General features: G+C 42.3%; 1 protein-coding gene across 1 annotated transcript; it reads right to left on the bottom strand.

Annotated features, from left to right (window-relative positions):
• Positions 1-235: 235 nt before the first annotated feature.
• Positions 236-13,997, bottom strand: COPS8 (COP9 signalosome subunit 8). Its single transcript, XM_044241909.1, has 8 exons — positions 13,846-13,997; positions 12,717-12,787; positions 11,333-11,381; positions 10,006-10,138; positions 5,240-5,347; positions 3,062-3,124; positions 1,990-2,037; positions 236-1,276 (listed from the first exon to the last, which is right to left on the bottom strand). Exons 1-8 carry the CDS (start codon positions 13,921-13,923, stop codon positions 1,197-1,199), a joined length of 630 nt encoding a protein of 209 aa, XP_044097844.1. The 5' UTR covers positions 13,924-13,997; the 3' UTR covers positions 236-1,196.
• Positions 13,998-14,698: the final 701 nt, after the last annotated feature.

Raw genomic sequence — 14,698 nt, 5'->3', positions numbered from 1 at the left:
AGTTTTAACACTGTGACTTATACAAAGGAGTTCAATAAAATGTCAATTTAAAAAATATTTCCACAACTGTTAACAATAACTGAAAAATGTATTTAAAATGAGCGAAAATATGAATCATGTAATCACCACCATATACATCATTTCTATTTAATTAGGTAATTCAGAGCTCGAGGGACAATGACAAACTAGAATGTATCCACAAAGACTAGGAGAGTGAAAAAATGTCCAGAAACTATTGCAGATTAAACAGCTGATGCAATTAAATATTTATTGAACAAATGCAGAATAAATGAAGCAAGGGGGGCTTTTAACCTGAAGATATAATGAACGCCTCCCAATATTTAGAGGGCATCACACGACAACTGAAAGACTTGTTCAGTATTTCTCCAAAAGGCAGAACTTGCACCAAAGGATAAACAGAAGCAATCAGTAGGCCGCAGGATAGTTGAACAAAGTGGATCACTTATTGTAATAGATTCTTTGCCGGTAGAACGCATTCCACCCTAGGTTTCCCTTCTTCTGAACGGAACATTATTACACTGAATACGTCACCTGAAGGTCTTAAATAGTTGCCTTTTCATGGCAAGCCCTCCACTGTCAGCAATGGATGTACTCCCACTATCAGGAAGAAATCTGCAGTTCACAAACAGGTTTACTGAGGAAATGGTCTTTGGTTCCTCAGCTACGCTTCAGTCTTCTATAGGAGTGATGTGCAGGAGGTGAGGAGAAAGGAGAGCATCTTCTCTGAAAGGGGTGCCTCAGAGTCCCCAGCAGCTCAGAGACTGCGTCTGGGGACTGTCCTTCTCAAACCCCAATGAACCGCTGTAATGAGCTATGGGTGCAGAGGGGAGTGTGTGGTGTGCTGGGGCAGAGGGACAAACAGCTGACAACCACTGACTACACGAAGCAGGAGAGCTGTACTTTGTAAGTCACTAGGAAATACAAACTGCATAATACTGACGGGGTCCATCCAAACTGTCCAATATTACAAAAGGAGAATTGCTTCAACAACTATTCCGCATAGTGTTTAAGGACAAAATATATATAATATACTTTATATATGTATTTTATCACATACTCAGTAAGGAATGCTGAGGTGCTTCATCCGTCCAAGAAATTGAAAATAAAAATTTTACATTTCTCTATCTGTCAGTATACAGGATTCCGAAGGTGGATCTTGAACTCAGAATGATGTATCAGTTTTCGAGGAAAGCCACATAATCGGTCAGTCTGGCTAACTGCTGTTCATTGGGGATCGGGGGCACTGGGGCAGGCTCTGCATGTGACATGGAGAAAGAGACTCAAGTCAGACCCCTGGGGAATGGTGCATTAGCCCTGCCACCCTCACCCTCCAATGCCTGTTCATTTAACAAAAAGGAAACCTTCTTATTGACTTGGGACATTTTTGAAAAATAAGCAGAGAAGTCTCAACTTTGATGAGTTTTCCTAAAACTGGGAGGAAAGGCAGGTCTGGCTTGGCCTAAGTTTCCACATTAACTGCAAAATCTCTCTTGAGAGAGCACAGCTCTTGTTGGAAGGACACCTACCCACCTACCCATGTGACATGGAACTCAGAGAAGAATCACCCAGTATTGACCATGTGCCAGGCACTGCTCTGTTAAACTGTCAGTGAACAAAAGGCCCCACAAAGAACCCCATCACCAAGGAATTTAGTTCTAGCTTTTAAATTAGCACATGTCAGCCCAGGGATGCCTTCTGAGTTACTGCTGGTGGGAAGGCCTATCACAGCTTTGCTACACGACACCAACAAGGCTCTGTGGCTGGGCCAGAAGGTGCCACGGCCTCAAGGGAAGCTCCAGAGGGGAACCCACAAGCTCTCCCTTTGTAACCAAAAAGGTTATAAATAGCCAAGTACAGAATTTAACCTCTTCGTTGACAAGGTTAGAGCTAAGAAAAACCAAAATACATGACAAAAAAGAAATAAAGAACAATGAAACACGTTTTAAACGAACATTTAAAAATACATACCTGATAAGGGAATAAACCGGTTAAAAGATGCATCCAGGGTCCCTGCAACTAAGTAAAATTAACAGCACAAGTTATAGGGGTCATACTGAAGAACTTTCACACAGAACACGTCATTTTTAACACAGTGGCACTTATGACCTTTTGCTACTTCTCAAACAGTTAGCAATTATTCTCTATTATGACTACATGAGTTTTCTTACTACAGCAGTTTTCTCTTAGCAGCTAAACTCACTGGGACCGTGTCTAACCACTTCCTGTACCTTCACAGGACAGAGCCCATCGAAATTTGAGTAATTCTTCACTGTGGGGTCAACAATGTCTAAACAACAAGAATTCAGAGCAGATTGAATTGAAGGAGGAGGGCTGACAGGTGTGGGCATTAAGCTCAGCTCAAAAGACCTGGCAAAAAAGGACATTCCTGCCAAGCAGGAGAAGAGACCTCCAAGCAGGAATGAGCATGGCTCACTTCAGAAGGAGGACTGAGGGACTGGGAATTCAGATGGACAGGAGGACACGTCAAATGATTCAAGTCAAAGAGCTTAATTTTGTGCAAGCTAAAGCCACTTTAGAGATCTTATGTCAGAAAAGAGTGTACATATTTATAGTACAATGAGAAAAAGGGAGTATGTGAATAAAATTTATTTTTTAAAGATAATAGTTTAGACAATATGGTAAACACGCTTAGAAATGGCTCCATAAATAAAAGGGTGGGAGACTGAGGCTTAGCAAAAATTAAGTTATAGTAAGGATTATGAAAAACCCACATAAAATAGGTTTTTACATAAGAATGATGAAAAACCCATATAAAGGAAAAACCACAATAAAGATTATGAAAAACCCATATAAAATAGTTTCCTCACAAGAAATACATTTAAAAAAAAAAAAATTAAGGTACAACTAGGTGATCTTTAAAATCTTTTCTACTGTGTCTATCATTCCATGTCTATATTTACCCTAAATAACTCAATTTGCTAGTACAGCAGAACCTTATCAAAGACTCAAAGGCATGCTGAAGAGCCTGAAGCGGGCTTAAGAGGTCAGTGTGCATACGTGGACGAAGAGCTCCACCTACCTGGCTTTTTGGGCATAACCATTCTTGTGGTGGAGTCGGCTTGCCATCCTTGTTCTAATATACCTAAAAAACATGTAGTTTACACACAAATGAGAAATAACCAAAAAACTCCTATAGTTTTCATTTATAAGAGCCACAATCTGTCAATGACACTATTTGTATGGAAGATCTGACAAGTGCAGGTTACCCTGTATGGAAGATCTGACAAGTGCAGGTTACCCTACAATGTGTATTTTTTTCTAGAAAAGTAGATTATAGATAGCACTCTCAGGTGAACTTACTTTTGAAACATTTCTGAAACACGTATCAAAGCCATTTTTCTCTCTCAGGCTGAAAGAACCCCTAGCAGATGAGCAGTCTTCTGTAAAGTGTACATTACGGTATTAATCTAGTTAGTATGACTAAAACAACACCCATGTCCCTAAGGAGGACGTACATAACACCGCCTGCACTTGCTCTATCAGTATTGACAGAGCCGATCCCCCTGACAAGAACCGCTCACACATGCAGAGTCCTGGCCAGCAGGCATCGTTCCACGGCGATCATTTCAGGGCACCATCACACTACTCTATAAAGGACACAGGACCATCACCTAACTGATGTGGAAAATGGAGTCTGGAGAATTCCAGTGGCACGTCCTCAATCATGAAGTTAGCGTGTGGGTTGGGTAGAGGAGTTCCACCCAGGCAGTCATTTAAGAATATGGCTCAGGGGATGTTATCCATTACGTAATAAACTGTGGATTAATGTCAACATGATTTAAAACAAATGTCTGTTGAGTAACCAACAGTACTGATTTACTCCAGGAATTTTCATTAACCTGCCTACTATGCATCTAAAATTGTGGTAGGCTTGGGAAACTGAGGAACAAGATGTGGTCTTTACAGGGTTCCTATTTTAGTCAGAGAATCAAAAATGCCAATGATGGTATAACAATGCTACGAGGCACAGATGATGTTCTATAGCAATAAACTGAGGGGAAAAGTTAGTCTGGGCATCACCTGAGGAATGACAATGCAAAAGCACAACTGGAGACCAGTGGGTAAGAAGAATTACTGGTAAGAGAAGTTACCTCTGTTAACAAGAAAACCATAGGTCCCAATATCAAGAATATCAAGGAAAACACACGGGCTGAAAAGGGACAGGGGGAGGAGACTGCCTTTACCAAGTATGGGGGAAATGAGGATTTCCACATGTGAGGCATGAGGTCAATTAGGATTTTCTTAAAAAATACATTTATCAATATGTTGATTTTCAGAAGAAAAGGTCTAATTTAAAGAAGTTACGAAGTCTAAACTCCCAGCCATGAATATAATGCTACTCACCTGGCATACTTACAAAAGCAACTAATTTGTATATCCTTTACTTCCTTGCTGCTTGCATTTCCCACCGCTCGTAAGACCGGGTGTAGTCAGAGCTGCATGGGGCTGTCTCAAGGCCCTTCCTCTGCCCCCACAGTGTCCCTGACTTTCAGTAACTCTGTTCCCACCACATCTCTCCCTGCCCCACCCACTCCCAGTCAACAGCAGCTCTGAGTTCCCTTGCAGGACATCATGCTGGGAAGGCACCCCACCATTTCACAGGCCCACCATTAACTTAAGTCTTCATCAGAGTTCTTAGAAGTAAAAAACAGAAAATACTCAGGGATCAGGCCTGGGAACAGGATAAAAAATGATTACAGGAACATCAAAGAGGTTCCAATAAAGAAAGAGCTAGAATGATCACATACGACAAGGGTACACCTCACAGACCTAGCCAAATGTTAACTTCATAAAAATGGCAAAGTACTCCTTTGCAAAACTCATGTTGTAAGATATCATTAACTGCCTCTGGCAAAAAGTGCTTTAAAAGTAAATGAGGAACTGAATCTCTTATCCAGATGCAGAAATCCGAAAAGTTTTTCTTGGCACTCATTTGGTGGCAAAAGCAGTTGTGAGGCCCTGTTAGGTGTGGATCGGATGTCTCCTCATACCATTGGGCGGACACTCATATCGGCTGCTGCAGAGCAACTGCTGGGCCTGAGAACAGCCTGGTTCCCGGCCCAGCCCTGCCGGGGGTATGGTGCCAGGCCGGTTTCATATCCCCTTTCCAGGGAACATTGCCTGAATTCCCAAACCAACCTGTTCCAACAATGTACACTCCCACTTTTGTTGACAGTAAACAGCGAGCCCAAATTACCTTTCACAGCCTCTTCCACAGGGAGCCCGACAAAGGCTGCGAAGTCATCAGCGATGATGGAGGTGTAGGCTTGTGAGACCAGGGCGAAGGCTCTTCTCCTCGTTGCGTCTGTGGTGGGAGTGGAGGGGTGGCAGACAGTGAACCAAGAGAGCTGGCATTTTTAACACATAATTAAGTTACATGATTGTCCTTGTCCAAATTTTGTAAGACTAGGTCGACCCACAGGTTTCTATGCTCACAGAAACAGACACACGTGCCTGGCGTGAAAGAGGTGCTCAGATATTGCCGAATAAACAATCAACTCCTTGTACTTCCTCTCAGACAGCAAGTCTCTCTTGGAGGACAATGAAATATACAAAGAAGGAGAACAAGTTAATTTATTTAAGACCCAACTCTAAGAAAATTTCATTTAAATGTATTTATGCACTTGGTATATAATTTTTTGAATTTCTTTTTTAATCCAACTTACAAACACTGGACTGAAGAGAGCAGAAATGATCTACTTCAGTAATCAGTTGTCCTTTCTGAGGAGTATCTCTAATCTAAGATCACACCTAGGAACTGCAGAACAAACCTTGTAACTAGAGCGCTCTTCTGTTAAAACCACAGGTCCCAAATATCGAGTCAGCAAACTGGGAATTAAACAGCACACAGTTTCAACCTCCCCTAGAAAATACAGTCTTAAGAGGTCAGTCGGGAATCTCCTGATCCTGTGGAAGGGGTAATCTGTCACCAGGGCCCTCTTCCATCCCCCGGCAAAAGGAGAAGACTCCCCACTCTACCTTTAAGGGAAGGTGACCTGGCCTGAAACACTTCTTCCTTTTCTTTTGCAATAACACCCCTGCCCCACATTCCTTCCTATGATAACCTGACATTATGTTCAACTCCTCAGAGCTCCCATCTACTTGCTGGATGCGATGCTGCCCAATTCATGGACTGCTTAATAAAGCCAATTAATTCTCCAAGTTTACTCAGTTGAAGTTTTGTTAACACTAACTTTTGAAGCTGCTCTGACCTCTTGTCTTAATTTGGGTTCAAATCCCAAGGTCAAATCCTGAATGAGCCTAATTGGGCGGAGGGGTGCTGCAAACAATTCCAGCAACAAAACCTCCCTAGAGATGACATGTGGGATTTCCCCAGGCTTACATTCCCACACTGACTATTCCAGAAATGAGGAAGAGATAGTAAGTCAAGGGTAGGAACTGAGGTCCAGCTAGCCTGTCTTCCTGCCCACTACTCTTTTGGGAACATAAGGGCTCCTTCATCTGGCTATCAGCATGCTTAAAAATATTCTGAATTTTACTTTCCACATTCAATACAGCCCCATGCTGAAAACCCTCTCTGCATTCCTGGGACACTGCCTGACAACTGCACCCAGCTCCTTAGGCACCCTTTCCTCCCAGTTAGGCCCCTGGCCCCCAGACAAGCCTCACTCACACCTTCTCATCTCTGGGCTTTGTATTTATGCTGTTGTATGGTGTCTGCTCTCTAAGACTCCTAGGTCTGTTTACAAACTCCTCCTGTAGAATCGAGGTTCACTGCCATCTCTGGCCTTCTCTAAATTCACAGCACTGTTTACACTACCTGTTGAACAAGCATGCTTCCACCACCTACAATACACCTGCCCCACCCCTCCCCACTTCCCTCACCTCAATGATCCCTAAACTTCTCTATAGGAGAAAGACTGTCCTTTCTATCTTTATACCCCCACACCCACAAAGAGCCCAGCCTCTCTAAGGAAGTATGTGCTGAAGACATGCTTGTTGACAATATCACAGGACACAGCCTTTGGCTTTGTTCCCTCATATTTCTTAAAGATCACTGACATTTCATTGCATTTCTCCACTGCTCAGAGCCTGATGTCCTCGCTAGCTTCCGCTCAGCCAGCACTGCTCCTCCTCCCCAGCGCTCAGGCAACTCCTTCCTTCTTCCCAAGGACTACTCAGCACATGACTTTACACTGGACTTGAAAACATCTTAGCGGTAAGGGAACTTTCCCTTACTGAAAGCCATGGACACTCAATGAGAAAGAACCAGGAGCAACAACGGAAAAGGGAAATCCAAGTGTGCACCAACAACTATACCCATTTGGAAAACCCACCATATTTTAAAAATATTAACTAGAGTTCAAGCACTCTGGTCAGATTTTCAGAATTGAGAGGAGATGGGGAGTAGTAGAAGAGGATGAATGGAATGAACGGAAGAGACACAGAGATGGAGAGGAGAGAGGCAGAGAGGCAGGCCTGGCACACGGAATAGAAGCAAGCACACAGGGAGACAGAAGTGGGTGGGCAGAGGAAGCAAAAACACAGGTCGAGAGTGTTCCAAAGGGTCAGTGAGAGGCCACGAAACTGTGGCTGCTTTTAACCACTCAGGGACATTCTAGTCACTTTGTTACCCAGAAGATCTCTGAAATGTGTCAGTTCATGAGGGCATGCATTAGGATGGCAAGCTGGAAAGGGGAATCAACTGAGCCAGCACTGATATCTGTGGAAATTCATCACGGGACAAAGTCCTGGGGAGATCCTACAAGAATGCTCACTCTGTTGCGTAAGAAATATCTAACCATGCCTGCTCTCTACCAGGAGCTGCCAGTGCTAGTGCTGCAGACAGAGGGCAGGTGAGCTGGCTGCCATGCACTTTCTTACCCACCTCTGCCCTTCTACTCCAGGGAGTCTGGACCCTACCACCCGTGGCACCTGCACCTTCCTGCCTGGTGAGTGGGTCCACCGGTCGTGTGAATGCACTTCCTCTGCGCCCTCCCTGCCTGGCTCTAGATGATCCACAGCTCCTGGGGGCAGTCCCTTATGTGACCGTGTTAGCGTGGGTCCCTTGCCTCCTCCCTTTGGGCCTTGAATGAGAATGGCTACTGTCCACAGTCAGCCTCTGGGTGCTGTCGAGCCCTGCTGGCTGCCTTTAGAAGCAGCTCTTTCACTAGCCTCTCTTCACTTAAGCCATTTACAATTTTCTGGTAGGACTGTGACTAATTCAGAATAGAAAAGGAAAAGATCTGAGAATGTGATTGTTCTTAAGACAATCTAGAAAACTAAAAACTTGTAATACGTCAAAAGGGAAAGTATCAAATTGAGCAGTAATTCAACTCTATTGTTAAGACTCCCTTTATCAGGCTTCATCTTATGGAGGGAAATGCAGTACCATTTGTGAATCTGGGGATTTGCAACATTCTCAGGATACAGTCACAAATATCATAGGTGAACAGATGAGTGTTTATACATATTAATTAATTAAGCACATCTAAGTGCTTATACATATTAATTCATTTCTAACAACTCAAGGAAAATACTACTTATGATCTCACTTTACAAATGAGAAAAATGAGGTATAGAAGGGTCACTCAAGTGGCAGAACCAGGACATGAACTCCACAAGTATGGTTTCAGAGTCCAAACTCCCCCATTTTGTGCTCCACGGTCTTCCAGAGGCTGGCTGGACTGCCTTCAAAGAAGTACTGAATCTAACAGAGCTGGAGGGAGAGGCAGTCCTGGGAGGAAACAGGCTACACCCACTAAGGCACACAGGGAATATCTGCTGCATGATCAGGAGATCTGAGCCCTGGTCCTGCAAATGACCCCGCTATATAGCACTGGGAAATGGCCCACGGCCTGTGCCCTCACACCACAATCCTAAGACTGAACCAGATACTACAAAAACCCACCACCACACCCTTTTCTCTTCTGGACTTATGTGAAGAGGTTAAGGCGGTTTCCTGTGGGAATATCTGAAACTGCCCCTCTTATAACTGAGCAAACTTATACCACACTCCTCCCTCCCTTCTCACCCACCAGGGGCCTGCACTCCTGCTCTCTTCCTTTATATTTAAAGTAAGTGTCTCCTGTTGTGTTCCTTACATTGTTCTGTTTTATGCCGCCACAGCTTTTCCATCCCAAGAGAAATTAGGTACATCTGAGAAGCAACCCTCACCTTCAAATCTCAAAAGATGATACCCTTGCCAGAATAATGAGCAGTTACTCAACAATTCCTGCTCACTGACCCCTCCAGAGCAGGAAGGCAGACAGTCAAGGCAGGAAGGCAGACAGCCAAGGCAGGTATTAGCAGCAACAAGGTAACAGTAAGAAATAAGAAACTGAACAACATAAAAAGACACTGAACAATATAAAAAGAGATCACTGTATGAATTTATAAAAAAGGGCGAATCAGCAAATGTCAGGGGCAGGAGAAACAGAGAGAGAGAAACTGGCAGTGTCCAGTTTCATCGTGGGATCAGCACTATGTCACACAGGCTTGGGATTCTTCAGAGCAATTAAAAAACATCTGAGCATCTGTATACTGAATTGACTAGTTACAAATCCAGAAGCTGGAGACAACCCCTGTCAAAGCATTAAGTCGAGACTCCAAAGTACAGTCTCTACTTTCAAATACACAGGGTTTAAAATCTTCACCACCCCATACCTTGAGCTTATTAGAGTATTACAAGATTTCATTTTAGTAGCAAAAAATCCTTTTACTGTCAAGAGCAATTTCACTCTAGAGCTAGAGACAATGAAGCCCTTAGCTGGCGAAACAACCTCAAGCAAGACGAAATGAAGAGGTATGGTCACAGCAAATCCTCACAGGTGAAAAGAAGAAGTATGATTATAGCAAATCCTTACAAGAGTTTTGAAAGCTGCCCAATTCACATTTTCAGCAGAAAATATCTATTTTTTTAAACACATCACTGACTTACTTCAACATTGCAGCACTCAGAGAACAGGTCTAATTTTACTCTTAACTACGAAGAAACACTACCTCTAAGTGCTTCCATGATTGGCTGGACCGTCTCAGACCACTGATGTGCGTTGATGGTCGTATAGATCCCAGGGAAATCTCTCTGCCAGATTCTTTGTCCTACTGACCAAATTCCCCCAAGTTCAGAATTTGCCTGCAATAAACATCACTGCCTTTGAGGATAGTCACTGCACAGATTTACCAACAACCGTATCTTAAAACATAAATTCAACATTTCTCTTAAGAGGTATAATTCCTTCTTCAGTCCAATCACTATCAAAAAGGTTTTTAAATGCTGTGGACAGTAATGCAAAATTTATTTATATGGCTTATATAAATTCTTATTATAACAGAAAATTAAAGCATAAAACAGTGTCCAAAAATATTTCAGAATTAAGTATGAAAATTAATATACTTAAAACAGTTTTTCAGAATATTGTATTTGTATTTCATGTATACATACATGTAACAAACGTTACGTAGACTATTCATATATATGTGCAAGTAAAATATATGGCAAAAGTAATAGCAAAATGACTAAAATAAAGACCGTCAATCTAAGATGTCACACACTGTAGCCTTTCCCAGGAGAGAATTCCCACTAACATCACTGAAACTATGAGAGTAATTCATCATTCTTTATTTTAAGTCAACGAAGCTGGAGGAACATTCCAATATTATTTAATAAGATATCTGGAGAAGAAAAGAGAATAAAAATACTAAAATGAACTACTGCTAAATATCAATAAAGAACAGAAGAATGCAAGTGAATTTTTGGTAATATTCAGTGAATGTTTAAAAAATTCACTTTGCATTTATGCTAGAAATAGAGAATCCCATGAAATTAAAAATGTATTTCATTATACTTTGGAAGAAACTTTTAAGACATTATTTCATCTAATTTCCTATCCAAACTAAGAAATCTAAAATCCTAATTAGTAAAAATAATCTTAAAGCTGTGAAAATCATTTTTCAGATATTCTTGGGAATAATACCAATTTCAAAGTAAATACCATTACTGTATAAATCAGTTAAAAAAGCAAAACAAAACACAAACCAAATCTTTATTAAAAGGTCTCAGCTGTTTGCTGGGCAAAGTGACACAAGAAGTGTCTTAATATATGTCACCAGCAGAAGCTAAACACAGATTTCTTTACCACCCAAGGGAAATTATATTTCTATTTACAGGAATTTGTAGATCTGCCCTTAAACTCTAATACCAGTTTAGTATCTATTTCTGTGAACCATGGGGGAAAAAAACCAGAAACTTTAAAAACTTTAGAAGGTTGCCATTTAAATGAATGCTGTTACTACATTCAAGTAGTACTATATATTGACGAATACTTACAGATTTTATAGCAGGTGGTATCCGTTTCCAAAGATATCTTGCATTATTCCTAATTTACATCCCCCCAAGAAAAAATAGGTAATTAAAAAAAAAATCACCTCAGTAAATGTTTAACATTCTAGATCTCACTGCAAACACACAGAAGTATATTTTAAAATACTCACTATTTTATAGAGTGAAATTTAGTTTTATACTAAATTTGTCCAGGGGAAGTAAAAGTAACTTTCCAGATAAAAAGACATAAAATACTTTCACCAAAGTAATATTTTGCCATCTTCAGTGAATTTTTAATTAACGAGATCTTAAGATAATGGTACACTAAAAACACAAACACTTAAATAGGTAATTTCTTCATATATAAAAATAAACAAATTTCTGTTCAAGGCTCTGGAATTCCCTGACAATGTATGTAATACACAGTGCTTTTCTCCTTATCATGCACCCTTCTCTGACCAATGAATGCAGAGCCACCAAAACTTCAACGCAGTTTTTAAGAGTCTGGAAACTTGGAACTACAACAAACATACAATGATCAGGATTACAAAAACGAAACCAGCTCATATGATGTATGTCTCACAGGAACTGCAGGTTAGTTTTTTAAAAGATAGGAAACAAAAAGGTTGAAGAGAATCTGCCAACAACATTTAACAGTAATCACTGATGGTTTGTAGCACAAGGGACTCCTGAATGTTTATGCTTTCTGACCTTTCTTCAATGAACATTAATTAGGAATAAGTAAAAAAACACCATTTTTCAAAAAAAAAAATCTCGTATGTGTTGTTAATTAAATTTCTCTTAGTTTTCCCAATCTTCCCTTTCAGTTTCTCTTGATCTACTGAATACATATGAAATTAAGTAAACAGAGGCCATATGAAAGTTTTATAAAGGCAAAAAAGGTCAACAGAATTAAAGGAATTTATTGACACTGTAGTTTCTCATAACAAATTAAAATGTGTGGGCACCTGGGTGGCTCAGTCAGTTAAGAGACTGCCTTCAGCTCAGGTCATGACCCCAGGGTCCTGGGATCAAGCCCCGTTTCAGGCTCCCTGCTTAGTGGGATGCCTGCTTCTCCCTCTGACCTTCCCCCTTATGAAATGCTCTCACTCTCATTCTCTCGCTCAAATAAATCAATAAATAAAATCTTAAAAAAATATATTAAAATGTGTTTTTAGAGAATATATATAAAACAAGTGTATCTTAAAAACACTTGGCCTAATCATAGTTTAGGTCACAATTCAATAATTGAAATAAGCATATTAAGTATTACAATAGAAGATACAGCTCCTTGCGGATTATGTTTTAATGATGTCTTTCCAACGCAAGAGTTATTTCTGTACAATCCTGACGAAGTTGTTGCTCTTGGCTTCAGGTAGAAGATACTTACATGTCATTGTGGAGCAGATACAAAGCTAACAGCTGACCATACACTGGGGGAGTAGCAATTCCTCCAGGAGCCTATAAGGCCAAAAACAAAAAAAAAAACCTTACTTATATCTACACTTAAAAAAAAAAAAAAAAAAGGATTTTACTAACATTAATCTAAAAAAAAAGCCTATTTTACAATACTTAGTACTACAGATGTAGAGAGAGCTTAGAGAAGTACAAAACACTAAAAACCAGTGTTAAGTTTAGATCTGCCATGAGCTGTGATTTTTCTCTCCTTTCTAAGTTCTGTCTTTATATGCACAAGAATATTTAAGTGGGATTCCTTTCCCAGTTCTCAAATTCTTAAATGGGCTTACTATTAAAAGAAACAAACATTTCCAACAAATACTTAAAGTACTATGATTCTGCCCATTGTATCAAGTATGCTGACTAGCTAAGTAATGAGTGATGAACAGAAAAAAAAAAAATCACAGCCAGTGTTACAAAGACATTTCTCTCTTCATTCAAATTTGATTCATTCAGAAAAGATCTATTGTCTATTAGTGAGCTGCTGCTTCTGACTGTTGTCTCCTTCAGCTAATTAATTTTTTATACTAATGTTATACATGCTTTTCCAGTACCTTTCTAAGGAAAAAACCTCAATTAACTTTTAACAGCTGCATGATATAACTTTCCCCAGTCTTACACAAGAGGGAACGGTAAGCTTAGGAGGTGACATTATGAGACTAAGGACTTTCTGAGTTGATAAAAGGTTACTCCTTCTTTGGTCTGTGTGTATGCTCGCACAAATGTCTTTAATAAAATCCACATTCCCCTGCCTCCCACCACATGGGGAGGAAAGATGCCCAGTCTAATTAACACAAGAAACACACTGGAGGATGTCAGGAGCAAAGATGCCCAGGGTTTTCGGACTCACTAGCTGAGAACAAACAACAAAAGGTTCCCAGCGAGCTCGGGAGACGAGGCCCAGACCCGCAGCCCTCGGAGCGGACCCCGGCGTCCCGGGATCCCCACGCCCAGCTCCCACGCCCGTCGCAAGCCCCGGGGGCCCTGTTACCCTGGAGACTGGCACAGCCCCGGGGCCGCGGAGAATCCCGCGGTTCTCCCTGCGGGACGCGAACGGCTACCTCGAGCTCCTGGTTCTCGCACTGATCCAGCAACTTTTTGAAGCTAAAGGCACTTTCCGCCATCACCGCCACTGGCATCTTCCCGGCCGGTCCCGCCGCGGCACCCTCACAGAAGTAGACCCCACACTGTCCCTCGGGCCGTCGCGCCCGCAATGACGTACGAGGCCGCCGTCGCCGTTAAGCGCCGCGGCGCAGCTACGCCGTCGATTCCGGCGCGTCGTCGGACGCCACCCCGCACAGGAAGGGTCGTTGCCGCTCTGGCCCGCACTCTCTGTGCTTTGGAAGACCCGCCTGGCCTCGCGGGAAGCGGCTTCCGGAGCGCGAGGCCAGAACAGGCTCCCGGAGAGCTCGGCGTCTCCGCGTCGGGGCCTGACACGCATGCGCACTGCGAGGAGCAAGGCTCTCTTGGGGTCCTGGGGTCGCTCGGGTCCTGGCTCGCGCCCTTTCTGCACCTCCAGTCTCTCGTGCTCTGAAACCGGTCAGGTGTGGGCTTCAGCCCTGGAGCGAGCGGGTCTGGACGGCATGGAGTTCGGGCCCCAGATCGTCCCGGCCGCTCCCGCCGCCTGGCCTCCGTGGGTGCTTTTCGCCCGCGGATGCTCTACTGTGCCGTTAGTTGCGTTGACTTATTGTCGTGTTGCCCTTCTCGAGACCGCCAGCCAAGAAGCTTCTGTTTGTTTCCTGCTACAGGGTCAGCTGCACAACCTGTGGGCCCAGAGCAAACTGGAAATGCAGGAGCCCCGTTCAAAAAATGGGGAGGGTGGCATTGAGGGTAATATAATGTAAAGCTTTCTCCTTTGCAGTGTACCTGTTTTTCATAGTGTTTTCATAGTACTTTTTGCTATTTAATATGACT

This window comes from Neovison vison, chromosome 3, assembly GCF_020171115.1.
Source record: "Neovison vison isolate M4711 chromosome 3, ASM_NN_V1, whole genome shotgun sequence".
Lineage (NCBI taxonomy): Eukaryota > Metazoa > Chordata > Mammalia > Carnivora > Mustelidae > Neogale > Neogale vison.
The sequence above is the reverse complement of the archived record's forward strand: the minus strand, read 5'-3'. Positions and strand labels throughout refer to the sequence as shown.

Bases quoted from the DNA above. Each gene is read 5' to 3' on its own strand.
- COPS8 (XM_044241909.1), bottom strand. From the start codon at position 13,923: ATGCCAGTGGCGGTGATGGCGGAAAGTGCCTTTAGCTTCAAAAAGTTG. The intron at 11,382-12,716 runs GTAAGTATCTTC...GATGTAAATTAG, and splicing joins TATCTGCTCCACAATGACAT to GAATAATGCAAGATATCTTT. The intron at 3,125-5,239 runs GTAATTTGGGCT...CATGTTTTTTAG, and splicing joins TGTGGAAGAGGCTGTGAAAG to GTATATTAGAACAAGGATGG.